The following is a 21,186-nucleotide window of genomic DNA, read 5'->3' on the forward strand; positions in this document are numbered from 1 at the left end:
AAGACTTGGGTTTGCCCCCATGAGGGCCAGGTGTGGAGGTGGTGCAGCTGCTTCTCACAGGGGTTCTGGCAGCACCAGGTACTCCGGGGCGGTGGGGTGGCTGGGGTGGGAGGGGGTTGGCGGCTAGGGCAGCAGGAAATAGTGGTTTAGAAGGGTATGGAAACCAGTATTGGCCAGTACGCTCCAGGATTCTTGCCTGGAGAACCTCCCTGACAGAGAAGCCTGGCAGGCACAGTCTACAGGATCGCAAAGAGTTGGACACGACCGAAGCGACCCTACATGCATAGGCTCAAGGCTTTTTTTGCCTGTGGCAGCTCTGCCTCAGTGAAAGTCGATGAGCGTGAAGGTGGCGCAGCTGCTTGGCTTGTGGGGACCCTGGCGATGTCAAGAGTGCAGGGACACAGACTACCTCCGCCACAGGAGTTACGGCGCTATCAGAGTCTTTTTCCAAGCCTCTTGTACGTGGTGATCAGAATGCTTCTTTGGCCAGTCTTTCTTCATAGCTCCACCAGTTCAGGCACTTAGAGGGTTTCCTTGCCTGGGGTCCTTCTCTGTTGTTCGGCGCGTCAGGCACATAGAGGGGCCCCCCTGGCTGGGGTCCTTCTCTGTAGTTTGGTGTGTCAGGCACTCAAACGGGCACCCTTGGTGGGGTCCTACTGTCTAGTTCAGCGCCTCAGGTGTTTGATGGGCCAGCCTCTCTGTTGTTCAGCGGCTGGCTTGTGTGGGGAGAGAGGCTGTGGTGAGGGCTCCACCCCCTACGCTGACTCAGCAGTATCGCCTTGCTTCCATGGCTGCCCAGCTTTCCTCCACAGGCATTTCCCACCACAATCTCCTCCCTCACATCCCCTCGATCTGTCTCTCTGCAGTCAACAGCAGCCCTCGCCCTGCTCCACAGAGAGCAGGATTGCTCCACAATTCCTAAACTCCAGCTCCCAGCCACTGCACCTTCCAGGGGGCCTGTGTCCCTGTCTGGGGTATGCATGGCTGTGCAAGGACTGTCTGATTCTCATTCCATTTAAGGCTGCCACAGATCAGCTGTTTCACTCTCACCCTTAAATGTTTCTCCTCTGACTCAGACAATTGCCCTGATGTGGGGATTGGACCCCTGCTTTAGTTCCCCCCACCCGCCAATGGCAGGTCCAGTCCTAGTAACACTCCTGTTTTTCCCCCTAGTTCCTTCATCCTACCGAGTTTTGCGTGGGTCCCAGTCCAGTACTCTGCCTGGCAAATCCCATGGGCAGAGGAACCTGGAAGGCTGCAGTCCATGGGGTCACTAGGAGTCGGACACGACTGAGCAACTTGACTTTCGCTTTTTACTTTCACGCATTGGAGAAGGAAATGGCAACCCACTCCAGTGTTCTTGCCTGGAGAATCCCAGGGACGGGGGAGCCTGGTGGGCTGCCGTTTATGGGGTCGCAGAGTCGGACACGACTGAAGCAACTTAGCAGCAGCATATATTCTTTTCCACTGGTCAGGTACTCCTGTTGGCTCTCAGCTGGTGTTCTGCATGCACTTCTGTGTCTGAAGGTGTATTCCTGATGTATCTGTGAAGAGAGATGAACTCCACACCCACCAACTCCTCTGCCATCTTGTTCTCTCTGTTTACTGCTTTTTAAACTCAATTCTTCTTTTCTTGCATGATGTGAACAGTTCATACCCAAGTGGAACATCCCAGTGGTGTTAAAATCAGAACGCTTAATACAAAGATTCATTGGATTTCCTAATTAGATCCCTCAGCCTTCATTGAAAACCTTAGTGATATCCCTGAAAATTCCAAAGAGCCATTATTGTAGCTGTTGATGCCATCTAATTAAAAGTAAAAAGCATATAAGTGTAAAGGAAAAGCATGATATGATATTTATATATAAGCATATAAGTGTAAAGGAAAAACACGATATGATATTCAAAGGAGTAAGTGGGGTAGTGTTACATGTTGGTGGTTTTTGATAGGAGTGGGTATTTTTGGCAGGGGGAGGGATACTCTTTGTTTCATTTCCCATCCTTAATAGTTCTGTTTGTAATATTGCAATTTCTTTCTTTTTTAAAAAAATTATTTATTTTTGACTGTGCTGGGTCTTTGCTGCTATGCATGCTTTTTCTCTAGTTGTGAAAAGCAGGGCCTACTCTCTACTTGGAGTGGATGGGTTTCTCATTGCAGTGGCTTCTCTTGTTGCAGAGCACAGGCTCCAGGGTGTGCAGGTTTCAGTATTTGTAGTTCCCAGGTTCTAGAGCAAAGGTTCGATCCTTGTGGCACATGGGCTAAGAAGTTTCTTGGCATGTGGAATCTTCTCGGACCAGAGATTGAACCCGTGTCCCCTGCATTGGCAGGCAGATTCTTATCCACTGCGCAGAGAGGTGTCGGAGCTCTTTGATACTTCTTAGCAGGTCATTTATGGGATGTAGGACCCTGAAGGAAATGACCCAGACCATCTCTCTCCCTGTCTCTGGTTCTGGGCACGGATGAACCATACCAGAGGTTAGCATTGGGATTTTTCATACCTATCTTCTATATTTTACAGATTCACTGCTGTTAGAAGTAAACAGATTTAGAATAAGAAAATCGTATGAGTGGGAGAAACCAGGAGGTTGGCAACTTACTCTGTGAAAGGCCACAGAGTAAATATTTCAGGCTTTGCAGACCCAGAGGCCATATGTAGCCAGATGCAGCCATAGACATGTGAACAAATGGGCACCACATTGGTGGGCTGAGCAGAAGCGGGTGGGCCCTAGCTTGCCAATCTGTGATAGAAAAGGTCCAGGAAAATGCCAGTTTTAAGGTTTGGGGCTTTTGTGACACAAACCCAGGTCATGGGCAGTGTGTGTGTGTTTGGCTCTGGAGGAGAGCATGGCAACCCACTCCAGTACCTGGAGAATCCCATGGACAGAGGAGCCTGGCGGGTTACAGTCCATATGGTCACAATGAGTCAGACATGACTGAAGCAACTGAGCACCCATAAACAGACTACTGTCATTATAATGAGCTATTTTTTTTTTTTTTTTTTTTACGATTCCCCTTAAAAATCACACTGAAACTGTGACATGTTGGCAGTTTCGGTGTGATTTTTAAGTAGCAAGTCAGAACTAACAGAGCCTTAGAAATGCATTTTTGAAACAAGGAAGAGTTGCTATGAGGGAAGTAGTTAGCACCGAGCAGGCAGCTTTGGGGTTAAAGCTTGGTTGTCTTGTTTCCGTTGGAACCTCTGATCTCAGGAAATGGTGCTGCTTTTCTTCTGAAACTGAAGTTGACCGGCTGCCAAAGTAGCACCTTGCTGTTTTACTCCCAGGAAGGCTAGTTTGTGCTCAGTGTTGATGGTCATCACCTTTAAAAGATGAACAGGCATCGTCTGTTCAGGCTTCACCCTGGAAGGGTGTTAGATGCTCATCCTTTGGGATATGGAGTGAGTGTTTTAGGCTGGCCAGGGCAGCCAGGAATTTTGAAGGTCAAGGCTGTGTCCGAAGGGATGGGCAACACTTGGAGTTGGTTGAGTGAGAGTCACCCCATGGGTCAGGCAGAGGTATTCATAGGCCGGGCTGAGGTCCACTTTGGACCTCCCATGATGATCCTAGATGGTCCAGGTAAACCGAGGCAGGCCGGTAGTATGGTAACAATTTCACTGAGTTCTGGTCCCAAGGAGGTGGTGGGTCTTTTGGAGATGAAGGTCACTGGCACCCTGGCCCTCTCCTGGAGGGGAGCTCCCTCACTTTTAAAGGGACCTGCTGTCCTGGCCACTGTGATCTCTGAAGGTTTCGTGGTCAGGACCGAGGGCCTCCTCAGGCACTAGCGCACTCCTCCGTCAGAGCTGCTGTGGTCTCCTGGGGTCAGTGGGAACCTCACGCTCTAGCCTCTGGGGTTTTTATGAAATCAGGTGCTTAGACAGCCCAGACTCAGTGGCTGGGATCCCTTTCTTTGTACCCTATCCCCTGTTTTCCCACAGTGGAGAACCTGACCTGGGTAGGATGGAAAGGGAACCAGACACATTGGGTTGGTCTGTAGAGAGCCTGGGGGCCTGAGAATTCTCTGTTTCTGGTACCCCAAGAGTGCCCCCTCTGTGTGACTGACGGGGTCCCTAGTTTGTCTTGGGGTCAGAGTGTGAAGGGAGACAGAGACCCTGATTCAGAGAGCCAACGATGGCCTGGGGTCACCCCTGTTGTGCTGGCCACTGGTTGTTCTTCCAGGAGGAGTTAGAATCACTGAGTGTTACATGTGCTTGGCATTGCTTAAGGTATTCTATGGAAGATTATGCATAATGCCATTCTACCGCCTCCCCTCCACCTCACCCCCAAAGAATATAAGAATAAAACAACACACTCCTAGCTTCTAAAAGCAGCTTACTTTTTTTTAAGATTTTTTTTTTTGATGTGGACCATTTTTAAAACCTTTTTTAAAAGTTTATTTTTAATTGGAGGGCAATTGCTTTACAATGTTTTGTTGATTTCTGCCATACGTCAACATGAATCAGCCATAGGCATGCATATGTCCCCTCCGTCTTAAACTTCCCTCCCACCCCATCCCACCCCTCTAGGTTGTCACAGAGCACAAGGTTGAGCTCCCTGTGTTATATAGCAGCTTCCCATTAGCTCTCTGTTTTACATATGGTAATGTATATATTTCAGTGCTGCTCTCTCAGTTTGATCCATCTTCTCCTGTCCTCCATATTTTTAAAGTCTATTAAATTTGTTACAGCATTGTTCCTGTTTTATGTTTTGGCTTTTTGGCCATAGAGGCATACGTGGAATCAGCTCCCCTACAAGGGTCGAACCTACACCCCCTGCAGTTGGAAGGCTAAGTCTCCACCACTGGACTCCTAGAGAAGTCCTGAAATGGCTTATATGATTCATCCTGTTTGGAAGAAGTAGAATTGCATTCTTCTTAGTAAACCAATTTTTATTTATTCAGGTCAAAAAGATGAATTATATTTTCTGAATTATGAGCACTGTGTAATATCATTTTGATTTACAGAAATAGAAATTACCTTAAGCACTATTATTATTATTGATGTTTGCATTGTTCCTTCAGCTGCTAAACTAGTACATTTTTGTTAAATGTGTATAAGCTGAAGTTAGAATCTTGAAGAGAGAGTGTAGTTGAAAGATATATTTACCCCAAAGTTTCCAGTGGGGCAGGAGGGTTTATTTCCATCTATATAGGCTTCCTGTACTTATCTGGGACCTGGAAAATTTTGTCTGAACAGGCTTTTGTGTCTCTCAGATGTGCTGAGGGAGTGGAGGGTGGAAGGGGAGCTCGTTCATGGGGACTCTGTCCTCTTCATAACTGTAGTGTTTGTTACCACAAGTTATTGAAGTGAAGGGGAAAACCCAACGCCTTATGCCATAACCGCCTTCATTTTATGTTTTTCCAGTCTTCAAAACTGCCGTGGTCCTTGTCTATAAAGATGGTACCAAACAGAAGAAGAAACTTGTAAGACTTTTTCTTTCACGCCACAGTTTAAAAGTATCTCCCCTTTCTATCTGCTTCTCAGTTGGCTCTGTGTAATTATAATTCTGAACCTTTTTCAGGCATGAATGTTTTATGATTTTTTTCTTTTTTTGAGGTGTTAACTGAGCATTTGAGGAAATTGCCCATCCTGTAGGCGGCTCACATTTAGAGCATAAAAATACTGGGTCAGCCAAAAAGTTCGTTGGGGTTTTTCCATAACATGGGGAAACCTGAGTGAACTTTTTGGCCAACTCAGTAAATAACTATTGAACCTACCATGGCCAGAACTTTCCAACACTAGTTTTATCCCCTCCCTGTTCTTCCTGTCCCCACACTGTTCTCGTTTTGGGGTCCCTTCTCTCCTTTTCCTTTTGTCTCTCTTTTGCCTGAATTTGGTTAGCAAGCTCATTCGCACAGCCGCAGCAGATTGTCACCTGGCCTCTGGCTTGCTGCTGTGGGTGAACAGAAGTGCTCATGGGGCTGGTAGGGGGCAGCCCAGGATTCCAGCATTGCTTTTATTTTGAAAATTAAAACAACTTAATTTTTTTAATTAAAAAAATTAGTTTTAGTAATGTTTTAAGTTTTATTATTTTTTGAAGTACAGTTGATTTCACAGTATTGTACCAGTGTCTGCTGTACAGCAAAGTGACTGTTATATGCATATAGGCATTCCTTTTTAAAGGAATTTTCTGTTCCATATGGCTTATCACAGGCTATTGAATACAGCTCCCTGTGCTATACACTAGGACCTTGTTGTTTATCCATCCTGTATATAATAGTTTGCCTCTGCTAATCCTGCACTCCTAGTCCCTCACCCCCTCTCCCCCTTGGCAACCACAGGGCTGTTCGGTGCCCGCAGCGTCACTGGTTTAGAAAGTGTGAGGGTCTGGTCCAGACTGAGACATGGATCTCATGCACCTGGTTCCTTCTCTCCCTACAGGTAGGATCACACAGGCTTTCAATTTACGAGGACTGGGACCCCTTCCGATTTCGACACATGATTCCTACTGAAGCTCTGCAGGTTCGCGCTCTGGCAAGTGCAGGTAAACTCTGAAATGGGCTGGGTACATCTTTCTACATATGAGCTGTTTCTCTGAATCCACACTCTTGGCTCCAACCACTCCACCATCTTTTTTCTTCTTTGCTTATGTCTCCTTTTCCTCAGTCTCTTCATTGCCTCTTATTTGCCCAACTATTCTGTTAAATGATCTAAGTGAATGGATGTCATGCCTGTATTGCTGTTCCAAGGAATTCTATTTATTCTGTTATATATATTAATAACTTCACAGTGGCACATCTAAGTGCAGCGAGTCTGGACTTCTGGAAAGAATCTTTGAGACCGTGAGCAGATAAAGCCCATGTAAATAACTTACTGGACTTTTAACTGAGAGACCCCGAAAGGCCTCCAAAGCACAAAAAAAGCCATTGAATACATTTTTTTTCCTGAAGCATTAAAAATCTTTATCTTTGTACAAGCATGAAATGTCACTTCTTCTTCTATTACCCAAATATCCGTGAAGCCAGTTGTCAGGTGGTGATGATGTATTGGGCTGGCCAAATAGTTTGTTCAGGTTTTTCAGTAAGATGCTATGGACAGTCTTGAACGTTTTGGCCAACTCAGTACTTGATTAGATGGTGCTTTAGTGCATGAGAAGAGAGGCGAATGTCAGGATGGTACTGACTGAGAATAGCAGTGTTTCTGTGACCCGGGGCCCATCCAGGGCTTCATTTGAGGCTGTATTAGGAAGGAGCAATTAGCGGTGGTTCTCCCAGGCACACTCTGGAAGGAGCAGCTATGGAGTCAAGTGGAAACTCTTGGAACACTCTAATCCCTGTCCCACCTGGACAGCAGGTGCAGCTTTCTGGTGGTAGAGAGAGGCTGAGAAAGTGGACCTCCGCAGGTGCACAGTCATCTGGACTTCTGTGTTGCTGGTGTCGACGAAACAATATAGTCAGAACCTGAACGTATAAGATAACCTGAGTTATCTTATTTGGTGGGAATGTGTAGGACTCCGAGCCCAGGAGACAGCATCTCATTAGCTCTGAGAAACCTGCTCCAAGGAGCCAAGAGGGGAAGTCAGGCTATATACAAGTTTGCCACAAAGGGAGCAGACAGTCTGAACATCAAAGATCAGGTATCGGGTTAAGAATTTAGCATTCTACGTATGGGAAGATGCAAGCCTCACCGAATTCATTCCTTTCATATGCACCTCAGCTATCTGGGGTCAACCCTGTTTCCCTGTTCAGCGTGCTTCTTGCATTCCCCCAGCTCCTCAGCGGTCACTGTAGGGGCTGGCAGCATCCTCTGGAATGCAGTTTGGGGAGCCCTCAGTCACCTTTGGAGGCCAGAAATCACTGATGGCTATGGCATTTCTTGTTTATTAACATGGCAGGAGATATTTTCATTTCACACTGGCATCTAACATGAGTGCACAGTTCTTTGTGTCTGATTGGCATCACTCATCTTCTCCCTGTTTGCACTTGTTGCCTCCATCAGCCATAAAATTGGCTCTAGTCCTTATAGAACCAACTCTTTCCTAATCCAGTGTCATGAGGACAAACCATCTGCAGTATTTGGTAAACCTTCAGTTAGTCACCCAAGTTAAACTAGAAATCGCTTCCTTCACAGCTCGTATGTGTCGCACAAAGAGAACTCATATGCAAAACCCACGACTGGTAAATGCATTGGGGGTGACTATTTGCCTTATGAATATTTGTCTGGCAAACCTTCTGGTCCAGAGATTTACCCTGTTGCTTTTTTACTCTGATTTGATTAGTAAAATTGATTAATAGATAAATTTTCAGGAACCTAGAAATCTTAGGTCTACAAACAACTCTAATAGTATTTTGAAGTTTGGGCTCTTAAATACTAGTGTTGTCTTACTTTACAACCTTAGGTTGTGACTTATCTAGTTCCTGTGTTTCCTTGTGCCTGGCTTATATCCGGAAAAGCCCATGTTTACACACACTGTAGAGGCCCTTCTCAGGCAGGAATTTTGCCTTCCTTGAAGACTGTTCGTGCAGATCTTAAGTTTGGAAAACAAAGCCATCTTTGTGAAGGTGACATTCCATTCTCATCCTTGGGTTTTCACTCAAGTTTAAAATCGTCAAGATGAAAGCTTATTTTCATGGAGTTGTAAAGACTAGCCAACACGTCTCCTTATGAAGTACATGCCAATGGATTTGAGAATCAGGAGATGGAAATTTCTAGATTTTTGTCTGCATTTGGGAGAACTTGTGAAACTTACTTTATATGGGTCCTGGTTGGGTTTACATAATGTGGGCATGATGAGGGTTTGTTGTGACCCGGGTGTGGAACCAGTAGGTGAGCATGAGACCTCACAGAGTGCAGAGTGTGTGCCTGCAATGAGCCGTCTCTTTTATAAACATTATGAATAACATGCTAAAATAATATGATATTCAGGCACTGAAAGACTTAGAAATTACTTCTAAATATAGCTTATACTTACCTTCTCAGATACCATTTTTGCTTCACTCAGATTGGGCTCTATGGGTGGACTGAGAAAGAAGAGCCCCATTTATTCCCAGGACATGCCTGTCCAGGGCACCAGGTCAGTGGGAAGGCTGTCCTGCTGATGGAAGGGGCCTGCCTCTCTATATCACTGGCCTACATTGGAATCTTGGGCTCCATCTTGTCCAACTGTTGCCAAAACAATGAATTACTTAATTAAAATAGTTCAGCCAAATGGGCAGTGAAGCTAAAGATTCAGTTCTTCCATCAGTATGATTGACTGATTGTCCTTTTAGACGATCCAGAGGGAGATTTTAGCAACTGGAAATTTTCCAAGTGTTCTTTTCTTTTGAAGCTATTAAGCTCTCAGTCACTTAGCCTGTAGAGATCACGGGACAGGAATGAAGTTGCTTTGGTCTTAAGCGGCTCTGCACTATTTAATCTGGACACCAAAGCATGCAAGATGCTTTTATAAAAATGCAAATAAATTTCTTTGAAACATACTCTCATTCATCCTTGCTTTAATTTACCTAGATGCAGAAGCAAATGCCGTGTGTGAAATCGTCCATGTAAAGTCGGAGTCTGAAGGGAGGCCGGAGAGGGTCTTCCACCTGTGCTGCAGGTGAGGCTGGAGCCACGCAGTGCGGGCTGTGCCGCCCAGGGAAAGGGGTGTGACTGCGCTTGGTGTCCCCAACCCCTCTGGGTTCTCCGGACCAGCCTGTGCATCCTTAGAAGCTATATCCTTTTTCCTGTACATTTGAGAAAGTACTTAACAATCGAGTAAGAGTCATTGGATCAATTAATTTTATTAGAATACAAACAGTAACCTAGTCAATTTAGTATCTTTCTAAAAGGACATTGGAATTTTCGTACATATCCAACATTCGAACGAGGGCGTCGTTCCCCTGTGTACCTTTGGTGGGTTAGAAGGACATGGTTGTCTTATGACGTTTGGTTTTGGGGTTTGGGAGCACTGTTTGTACTGTAACGTCTCTGAGATGCAACAGATGGGAGAGTCAGCGGGGAGGAGGGGAGCGCGGTACCGTGTTGCAGGGATTCATCATCACGCAGAGAAAGTTCGGCCCAGGGAGGTTGGCACAGGTGACTTGGCTTCACCTGCAGATCTGGAGTGGAAGCTGAGCTTATGATACGGGCTTCTATTTATTTCTTCTTTTTCCTACTCTCCCCTCTCCCCTCCCCATTCCCCTCTGCTCCTCCTTCACCTCCTTTTCTTTGGGCTCTTGAGAATTTGAGAATTGTACTTTTCTCAAGTGCAGCCCATACTCTCAACAGAATAAATATTTTATGGTTCTTAATAATATTTTACAGTGTGACTGCTGAAGATAACACATTTACCAAACATCAACTAGACTAAGCACCTTTCATGCATTATTTCAGTTAATCATCCTGAGGTCTTTATTCCATTTTTACTAATGAGGTGTCAAGGCTCATAGAGGCAACTTCGCTAAAACCTTACCGCAGATGAACTCTGAGTTCAAACTCAGTGGGTTTGACTTCAAAGCCTGTATTCTATATTTCTGCTTCACCTGTCTGTGTTGGATGACAGGGAACAATAAATCCAAATCCTGGGAATCTGTTGGAACTAGAACAGGAATTTTTTTCAAATAATCTGTGTGTGGTTTTGCACCACCCTTACCACATGTAGAACTATCTTTACCACATTATCTATTTAGGCTAATATACTTGTGATTTTGTTGTTGTTAAATCCACAGGGTCCAGTGAGCCTGCCCCAGAGATGCCATATTCATTGTTAATAGGGAATACCAGGTAAAACTTACCTGGGTAAAAATATTGAGATCTTAGCAAGAAAAATAACTGACCTAGGATGTACTTTGGGAATTGGGACTTCGGAAGATTTTCCAGTTCTTAACAATGTAGCTTTAATATTTTCATGTTGACATGTGCCATGGGAGGCATTAAAACATTACTGACCAGAGATGTATTAATATGTCTTTTTTGTTGCCCAAATGTTATTGACTGGAATCGTTTGAGTTTTAGTTTACATAATATTGAGTTGGCCAAAAAGTTCGTTCAAGTTTTCCGTAAGATATGATGAAAAACCTGAATGAACTTTTTGGCCAACCTAGTAAATCACTGGCCACAGATGTTAGATTCTGTAGAAATTCTCCAGTCAGTAATGTGTTAACAAGGAGGCCCAATTAGAGGAAGGTCAGGGTGTTGGGACATTATTTCAGGGGCGCTGCAGAGCTGCAAGAATCTCTTGGTTCCTTTGTCTGTAAAAACTGTAGAATGAAAGGCTCTGCCTTAAGTCCTGAGAGCAGACTCTGGCAACTCTGTCCTAAAATCCATCTCTCCATCAGTCTGTTCAGTAATGGGGTGCTCTGTCCCAAATTGGCTGCAGGAGATGAGTCACAAAGCATAAAGGGAAAGGAATAGGTGTTCTTTATCTCCAGCGGTGAAAACGCTCCTCGGCAGTGAAATTGGAGTGGTGGCCTCCCATCTTTAACTTTGGTCCTTGGGGATATTTGTTTGACTGTACCTGATAGCATCAGAAGTTCACCATGTGTTAAGTGCTGTTTCCCCAACACGTGTAAATCTTCTTTTCATAGCTCCCCAGAGAGCCGAAAGGATTTCCTGAAGGCTGTGCATTCCATCCTGCGAGATAAGCACAGAAGACAGCTCCTGAAGACTGAGAGCCTTCCCTCGTCCCAGCAATATGTCCCTTTCGGAGGAAAGCGGTTGTGTGCGCTGAAAGGGGCCAGGCCGGCTATGAGCAGGGCAGGTACTGTGGGGATTCAGACGTTCAAAATCCCCGTCACCCCCACTCCACTGTAGAACTGACGTCCTCGTTGAGCAAGACTTAGATGTGGCCTTGTGGGGGCTAATGTTGGAGTACATTCTTCCCTGGTGTGAGGTTCCCTGCCTTTGCCTCCCTCCGTTGATTTAAGCCTCTCGCCCTCCCTCAAGCTCTCCCTTGGCTGCCCTCCTCCTCCTGGCTGGTGAGCTCCCCCTCTCATTCGCCGAGCCAGGAACTGAGTGCCTTCTCCTACTTGGAGGGGCTTGTCTTAGCCTGCTTGCCGAATGAGAGTTGCTGCTTTGCATGACAGCCAGCTTTGTCCAGCAAAAAAAAAAAAAAAACGAAGTGTGATGTCTCAGCAAGGTCACAGCCCACCATTCTGAGAATACAGTGGCTTTGTCCTCCAGAAACACAGCCAGGCCTGTTCTCAGTAGGGAGGCCATGTTTGGTAGACCAGATGACCCATCAGATGTTACCCTCACCTGTGCCTGCAACTTTAATTTTAGCTTCTGTGTTGATTTGGGGCAGCCTTGAGCTGCTATTAGAAAAGAAGAATCTGGAATTTAAACGGTCTCAGAGTAAATACTCTTTTAGGACTTATTATATCACCTTAAAGCAGTAAAGATCAATACTACCACCTGTAAATGGCATTAAAATCTATCTAGGAAGAAAGATATTTTCATAACACTTAGGTATTAAAGATATCAAGATTTAACATTTTTATCACTCCTTTCTTAAGAAGCAGTCCAAAATTTTGCAGGGAACATTCCAATAAAAGAGGCTTCCTTTGCATTCGCCAAAACACCTTCTGTTCTGGTGAATTTTCTGCCTGTTCTCAATTGTGTTGAAGAGGCAGGTATGGCGCTGTGAATGGTTGAAGGTTTTCATAGACATAACCTGCCTAGCTTGACAGGGTATATTACACTCTAAGTACCTTAAGTTTAGCTATGTTAAAGGGACTAGTTACATCTATTCTTCAATTAATCGCTAAGTGTTCATTGGAAACCTGGTATGGTGAACACCTGGCACTCTTCTGGGCTTGCCAGTATCCATACTTCCCCATCCATGATTTCTCCTGGAGTCCTCAGTGTTAAATAGCTTTGCTCATCCCTTTAGAGCTCATAGCAGAGAGTTTCACCTTGGAATTATCTCATTTGTTTCTTTCACTTTCCAGATATATTTAATTAGGATTGGGACTATGTGTCCCAATCTCAGGAAAACCCACCTGTCATTGGCCAGGTTTTAGTTGTTAATTGGTAAACCTAAAGTCAGAGCTCCATTCACTTTGAAACTAAGCATTTGTAGTCTGTGGGACACTCAGGAGTTTTCCTGCTGAGATCCCTTTGGAAAGAAGACAACGTTACTACAACCTACTCTGTTATCTTGAATATCAAGAGAGAAAGCCTTGATGGCAGAGCCTAATGGCTCATTTTTGGCTGAAGAAAGTCTTCATCACTTTGCTTTTGAAGTTCCTCACTCTCATCATTCACATTAGATGATTTGAAAATGGTGCTTGAGTGGATCAGCAGTGTACTAGCTAATCAGTCTTAATAGTGAATAATGGTGGTACTCAAGTCAAAGATTGTCTCTTGGAACCCCGTAAGGCTGGCTGGGTTATTATGTGTTTTTTTAGTAAAGGATAGATTCTTATGCTTCATTGCTCATTGTCGTGATTCACGACACCCAGCTAGTTTATTTTTCCTTTTGTTCTTGTTTGAATAGAACAGTAAAGGCAAATATTCTGCCTCCCTTCACCAAATGTCTGCCAGTGATCCAACTGCACATTTTTTTGTTGTTTCAACATTTTCTTATGGAAATTCTTAGACATATGGAACAAATGAAAGAATTATACACATTCCTACCTGCTGTATGTAATTAACATTTTTATATATTTTCATTACCACATATCCATCCATCATCCATCAACTCATCTTGCTTTTGACACGTTTTCAGAATACAGACAGAGCCTGGTAGGCTGCAGTCCACAGGGTCGCTAAGAGTCGGACACGACTGAGCGACTTCACTTTCCCTTTTCACTTTCATACACTGGAGAAGGAAATGGCAACCCACTCCAGTGTTCTTGCCTGGAGAATCCCACGGATTGGGGGAGCCTGGTGGGCTGCCATCTATGGGGTCGCACAGAGTCGGACACGACTGAAGCGACTTAGCAGCAACAGCAACACTCCTTACCCCTAAATACTTCAGCCAGCACATCCTTGACAAATATTTCCAGTATCCCAGTTTGGAATTAAGGTAGTTCTAACATAGTGATTGGAGAGAGTCAGGTTCCACTGTGATGATATTGAGGTAAAACTGAACAATAATTTTTGCTTCTTTCCAATGGAGTAGAACTATTTTTTTATTCTTTCTGTTTTCTGTTTTTCCGGGAGTGCTTTTCATTCCCTGCCTTGAATGAGAGGAATGATGACGGAAACGCAGGGATCTGAGACAGAGGATGGTCAGAATGGGAGCCAGTTTAGACCACTGTCCGGCTTACTGACCTTGCACCTGCTCTATTTGAAGTCAAGGCTATATTTGGCAGTAATTATGAATAGTCATCTTACTTCTTGCAGCCCTGAAGCACTTAATGAATTTCGGGGCATGGATTTTAGGAAAGCAGCTCCTTGTTGGTGTCTAGGCTCCCCACTCCCATGGGAAAGCACATGGTGCATTTCACTGTTCGTGGAGGAGTGGCAATGTTTCCATGTGTCTTTTGTGTGTGTGTGTGTGTGTGATTATTTGCTTGACTGGGTGGCATATTTTGTTTGTTTTTAGTAATACTGACTTCCTAGAGGGCAGTGAGGTGAAAATACAGAATACAGAGATTTGTTTTTCTTAACTGTTAGTCACTTTATTTTGCACTTTACTCATCAGCTGCTTGAGTGTTGTATTATTCCTTGCTCATTCCACTCAGGCACTGGTAGTTTAATCACTTTGTGGAAGAGAAATCGGGGATACAAAGAACAGAGTCAGGAAGGGACTAAGGCGCAAAGTCGCTCAGTTTCACCTGAGGTTTTGTCAGAAAGAGGACTTGACATCTCTGAGATACAGTCTTTTCTGTAGTTTCTCCAGAAACAATGGTGCGCCCTTAAGGTACCTGAAGATCCTCAAGAAATGTGACGTTCAGAAGGCAATATAACTTGGACCAGTATTTTTCCCTCCTTGGTACATCATGGTGATCTCTCTAAAGACAGTGAATCGTTGACAGCATCTCCATCCTTACTAAATGACTCTAGGACAGCCCCTGGGGGATCCTCAGAGCACTGTGATGCAGGCCATGGTCAGGAAGGAGGGCGCTAATTAATCCCAGGGTCAGTGGTGGACTTGACAACAGCAGGAATCTGTATTACCTGCCTCCCAGGTACACCCGTAGATAATTGGATTATTTCAGAGGGAGTTAAATCCTTTTCCCCATAACCTACAACCCACCCACTTCCCTATCACCACCCCCCACCTCCTTGCCCTCCATTCAGTGACTAGAATATCCTCTTTAAGTCCAGACATCTGTGCCAGGTAAAGCCCCCCTCCCTGCCCCCTGAGACAGACTGGACTCTAAGCCCCAAATGATACCCAGGCCCTAAATGCAATCTCATAGTCTTTTCCTTTCCTTTAGCTTGTATTTGCTTTCTGGATTTTCATCACACGTAAAGCATGTGGGGGTTTTATTGTTATATTTTTGTGTGTGTGTGCAGTGTCCGCCCCAAGCAAGTCTCTTGGGAGGAGGAGGCGGCGACTGGCCCGAAACAGGTTTACCATTGATTCCGATGCCATCTCCGCCAGCAGCCCGGAGAAAGACCCCCAGCAGCCCCCTGGTGGTGGGGACACTGACCGCTGGGTGGAGGAACAGTTTGATCTTGCTCAGTATGAAGAGCAGGATGACATCAAGGAGACAGACATCCTCAGTGACGATGATGAGTTCTGTGAGTCGGCCAAGGGCGCCTCGGCGGACAGAGACCTGCAGGAGCGGCTTCAGGCTGCCTCCATCACTCAGCGGGAGAAAGGCCGGAAGCCCCTGGACAGCCACGCGTCCCGCATGACGCAGCTCAAGAAGCAAGCCGCCCTGTCGGGCATCAACGGAGGCCCGGAGAGTACGAGCGAGGAGGTCATTTGGGTTAGGCGCGAAGACTTTGCCCCCTCCCGCAAGCTGAACACTGAGATCTGACTGTGTCACGTTCTCCCCATCCGTAGCGAGTCCGTGTAGATACGTCTCCTGCTCCCCCATCCCCACCCCACTCCACCGCCCCCCACACTCCCCCCACGGGACCCACGATGGCGGGGGGGAAAAAGCTCCCTTTAAGTCGCACTCTTGCACACAAACAGTTTTGGCAGCTGACTTTGTTCTGAAGCCATGTAGCCACCCAACTTGATCATTTTTAACCACATCGGAAAGAATTGTCCAATAATTCCAAATCAGCTTGAGCTTCTGTATATTATTACCAAGGGCTTTTATTTATTCTCAATTAATCAGGGCCTAAAAGAATTAAAAAAAGAAAAATTCTATAGCACTGGAAAGCAAATTACCCCAGGAGTTGAACTATGTACAACAGATTAGCTTAAGGGATAGCACATAAAAAATTAATAAGGACTCTATCTGAAATTAATCCAGGAGCCACTTCCTAGTTGGGAAAACAACTGTACAGCTTGCAGTGTTCTTTCTCCTTTCCCTCTTAAATGTCTGAGAATATCTGTGTATTTTAAGAATGTGTGAGGAGAGGATGAAGATTTATGTTTTGATGAGCCTTTTTAAATTTTTCCGTTTTTTCCTCTTCTGTTTTAGTCTATGGCTGGTCTTGATGTCGGTGTTCGGAAGTTCTAGTTTTGCATAGAATTATAAAGATGCCAAACTCCTTGAAAAGAGATCCAAATTTATCATTTAAAAAAACACTATTTTTTGTATTTTATCTCAGATGCAGGGGGGCACAAACAGATGAGACTTTTACAGTGTAGTGTAACTCTGAGCTTAAAGAATGAGGATTTTACCTTTTACAGAGAGTGAGGTGTGGTGATTTTATATTTATATATGAAAGGCCAACAAGATGCTTAGGAGAAGCTTTTTTCCCAAGAAGCAGTTTTTCTTTTTCTTTCTTTTTTTTTTTTTAATGTTTGAATCTCTATTTGAGATGGGAGCTTGGTTGGATTAAACGTGACACCGGAATGGGCAGTGTGTGTGTCTGTTGCACATGGCGGGGGAGGGGAGACTCCTTTTCACGGGGTTGCCATGGTGATCATTGGTTTTCCCATCATAGTTACATCTCCATCCATAGATGACCTACCCCTTCCCTGAGAGTCCATAACCAAACCTTTTAACAAAACAACCTTTTCAAAAACATGTGTTTAACACTTTCTTCATGCCAACAAACAGGGTAAACATGCTAAAAAAAAGAAAACAACTAATGTTCTAAACAGATTTCCAAACAGGATGAACAAAAACAATTTAAAGCACTTTCAAAAAAATTTTTTTAAAGGTTTATAGCTTTTTTTTCCCCCCCATTTCACAATGTCCACTTCCTAAAAAAGGTTTAAATAATATGAAAACTTTCTTTTTGGGGAAAATATCTATTTGGTGTTTGACACATCAGTAGGTACTTTAAAGACCTGAATTTTATAGTAGCTTTAGGAATTATATTTTATAAAGACCAGTTATGAATTTATATTTCCAGACAATAGAGAGTTCAGAACATCACGCTCTTGTGCCCCTGCTCGCTTTACCTGCTTCCCCACCCTGTATCCCTTCCCTTTCGGGTTTCCAGGGCTTTGAGCTTGATCTTTTGAGAGTTTTATTCTATTAAATTTTTGCTATATCTTCTGATTTTCTTAAAGAGCTTTAGAATGGTTTCTATACCCTTTGTATCACTGCATTGTTCCATATCATCTCTAATTCAATTGTGTCTGGGTGGAAAACGGAAGCGGAGGCTTCTAATAGTCCCACTGACCAGTCCCAGTGCAACGGGTTTGTCTGAAAATGCTGGAAAGTCTGGTGCTTGGAGAGGGTGCCATTGTCTCTTGTACATAAGGTCATGATGTGTCTATGTCAAAAGTTCTTATATATTTCTTTTATAAGCTGAAAGAAGGTCTATTTTTATGTTTTTAGGTCTATGAATGGAACGTTGTAAATGCCTGTCAAACAATAAAAAATATTGAAAAGTGGACGGTCCTGTGCTTTTTTGGATGGAAGGATGAATGGAGTTTGTGGGAGAAAATACTTAAGGATGCCTTTTTGTTTTTCTAAATAATTACCATGACCATCAAGGGAAAGCTGACTTGGTGGTCCTTTAAGTTTTTTAGTGTATGTTTAAATTGAGGTGTAATTGACATATAACTTTATGTTAATTTTAGGTGCAGAACATAATATGTATATTGCAAAGTGATCACTACAGTAGTTAACATCATCACCATCTATAGTTATAAAATTTTTTTTCTTGTGATGAAAACCTTCAAGATCCACTCACGTAGCTACTTCCAAATAGGCAATATAATGTCATCAACTGTGGTCACCCTGTTGTATGTTGCATCCCCATGACTTATTTTGCAATTGAAAGTTGTACTTTTTGATGTCCTTTCCCTGTTTTGCCCATCTTCCACCTGACCTCAGGCAACCACCAGTCTGTTCTATGTATCCATGAGCTTGGTTTATTGTTTGTTTGTTTTTTAGATTCCACGTATGCGTGAGATGATAATGGCATTTATCTTTTGCTGTTGATAGAGCTTGAGACTTAAAAAAATTTTATTGGTGTATAGTTGATGCACAATGTTGTGTTAGTTTCCAGTGTACAGCAAAGTGACTCAGTTCAGTTCAGTTCAGTCGCTCAGTCATGTCCGACTGTTTGCGACCCCATGAATCGCAGCACGCCAGGCCTCCCTGTCTATCACCAACTCCCGGAGTTCACTCAGACTCACGTCCATCGAGTCAGTGATGCTATCCAGCCATCTCATCCTCTGTCGTCCCCTTCTCCTCCTGCCCCCAATCCCTCCCAGCATCAGAGTCTTTTCCAATGAGTCAACTCTTTGCATGAGGTGGCCAAAGTACTGGAGCTTCAGCTTTAGCATCATTCCTTCCAAAGAAATCCCAGGGCTGATCTCCTTCACAATGGACTGGTTGGATCTCCTTGCAGTCCAAGGGACTCTCAAGAGTCTTCTCCAACACCACAGTTCAAAAGCATCAATTCTTCGGCGCTCAGCCTTCTTCACAGTCCAACTCTCACATCCATACATGACCACAGGGAAAACCATAGCCTTGAGTAGACGAACCTTTGTTGGCAAAGTAATGTCTCTGCTTTTGAATATGCTATCTAGGTTGGTCATAACTTTCCTTCCAAGGAGTAAGTGTCTTTTAATTTCATGGCTGCAGACACCATCTGCAGTGAAGTCATACACATATTCATTCTTTTCAAGATTCTTTTCCCTTATAGGTTATTACAGAATACTGAGTAGAGCTCCCAATGCTTTACATTAGGTCCTTGATGAGTGTCTTATGATTATGGGCTTCCCTTGTAGCTCAGTTGGTAAAGAATCTGCCTGCAATGCAGGAGACCTGGGTTCGATCCCTGGGTCGGGAAGATCCCCCTGGAGCAGGGAATGGCAACCCACTCCAGTATCCTTGCTTGGAAACTCTCATGGACAGAGGAGCCTGGTGGGCTGCAGTCCATGGGGTTGCAAAGAGTCAGGCACAACTGAGTGGCTAACACTTGGTGTGTGTATGTTAATACCAAGCTCCTAATTTATCCCTCCCTGTCACATTTCCCCTTTAGTAACCATACATTTGTTTTTGAAATCTGTGAGTCTACTTTGTAAATAAATTCATTTTTGTTATTTTTTTTAAATTAGATTCCACATATGAGTGATACAATATGATACTTGTCGGTGGAGTCTGAAGCTTTAACAGCAACAAAAAAAATATCGCAGTTCCTCAGCATCTCAAGTCTCCACGTGCTCACATAGCACCCATCTGTTTAGCCAGCTGCTCTCAGGTTGGGCTTCCCTGGTGGCTCAGGTGGTAAAGAGCCCACCTGCAATGTGGGAGACCTGGGTTTGATCCCTGGGTTAGGAAGATCCCCTGGAGGAGGGCATGGCAACCCTCTCCAGTATGCTTGCCTGGAGAATCCCCATGGACAGAGGAGCCTGGTGGGCTACAGTCCATGGAGTCACAAAAAGTTAGACAAGACTGAGCAACTGAGCACAGCACAGGGGGAGGCATGGCACATGTTTAAGAGCCTAAATCCAGGATTCTTCGTATTTAAAATCAGGAACCGCCATAGAACATAACCCTGACTTTTCATGTAGTTTCAATGTGCTGTACACTCAGACCAGACCAAAGTTGGGTTTTTTAATCCAGTGGGATCCTAACAGAGTTGCTCCATCCTCTTTAGCTTCAGGACTTAATCTCTTTTTCTGAGAGCCTGGGCTGTTCCTAAGAGCTCCTTCATTTCTAATTTCAGTGTCTTTATCTTAAGCAGAACATCCTGTGTTGTGTTCTAATCTGTTGCTGGTGTTTTCTGCCTGGTATCCTTGCCTTGAGCTTTAGACATTGGTTAATTATTACACTCTACTTTCAATGAAGATGTTAGCATTTTGGCTGTGAACTCCTGACTAGTTTCTTGAATATACGCATGTATGCAGACACACATCCACAGTGGGTTCATACTATTTTATTAATTCATACTGTTTTATTAATCTGATTTTTAGCTTTTATGATATAATTTGTGGACATTTTCCTATCACATTATAAATAGATCTGTATCACTCTGAGTCATAACTACATAGTAATTCATCTTAGTGATGGACTGTGAATTACTGTAATTTATATACCCAGTTCCCTGCTGAAGGACAGTAAGAATTCTAGTTTTTATCACTGTAGAAATACTGTGAACATTCATGTTGCATATTCTTTGTGCAGGAGTCCAGTTATGTCCATAGAGTACAGTCATAGAAATAGCTTTGTGTACATTTATATGCATTTGAAAGGTTTTGATGCACATTTCTGAATTGTAGGACACAGTACACCTGTTTGGCTTCTGGTGAGTCTTCTGGTCAAGATTCTAATTCCTATGTGGTGTCTTTGCTTTGTCACAGAAATGCCTATGGCTTTGTCGTGGGAAACTGGCTTTTTCACCTGAGCATGTATTTAGATTCTTGGGCTGGATATGCCTGGTGAGCTGGACCTTCTCTCTATTCCATCCTGCTTCCTCCAGCCCACATGCAGTTTTACTGGAATATTCGGTCATTAGTCTATAGGATTTGGGGGTATTTAGGGTAACGTGAGTTGAACATCAAAGCACTCTCTCTTTCAGAACCCCAGGAATTGTAAATATCCTTCACCCCATACATGCTGCTGCTTGTTTTGCCTCCAGATTTAAATGAATGTTGAGCTTTTATAGTGGTGATAAAATCAATTTTATATCACAGACATGCTTGGGCAATCCATTCTTCCCAGCACATCCTAATGGATGAAATGACAGAAACATGTATAATATCATGTATGAAACGAGTCGCCAGTCCAGG

The 21,186-nt window shown here is 44.0% G+C and overlaps 1 protein-coding gene across 14 annotated transcripts in view; it reads left to right on the top strand.

Moving 5' to 3' along the window:
• The window catches only part of TIAM1 (TIAM Rac1 associated GEF 1), a 492,037-nt gene extending 474,202 nt beyond the window's left edge, over window positions 1–17,835 (top strand). For 13 of the 14 annotated variants that reach the window (XM_055567705.1, XM_055567702.1, XM_055567701.1 and 10 more), the window contains 5 exons: window positions 5,361–5,419; window positions 6,378–6,480; window positions 9,444–9,531; window positions 11,501–11,673; window positions 15,381–17,835. In XM_055567705.1, the coding sequence (XP_055423680.1) occupies window positions 5,361–5,419; window positions 6,378–6,480; window positions 9,444–9,531; window positions 11,501–11,673; window positions 15,381–15,850 (893 nt within the window). In that variant the 3' untranslated portion in view covers window positions 15,851–17,835. Of the gene's footprint in view, window positions 1–5,360; window positions 5,420–6,377; window positions 6,481–9,443; window positions 9,532–10,642; window positions 10,698–11,500; window positions 11,674–15,380 lie in introns of those variants that run through there. The other variant, XM_055567711.1, reaches the window with a different exon arrangement.
• The last annotated feature ends 3,351 nt before the right edge of the window (window positions 17,836–21,186 follow it).

The sequence above is a fragment of the Bubalus kerabau genome, chromosome 2, assembly GCF_029407905.1.
Source record: "Bubalus kerabau isolate K-KA32 ecotype Philippines breed swamp buffalo chromosome 2, PCC_UOA_SB_1v2, whole genome shotgun sequence".
NCBI lineage: Eukaryota > Metazoa > Chordata > Mammalia > Artiodactyla > Bovidae > Bubalus > Bubalus kerabau.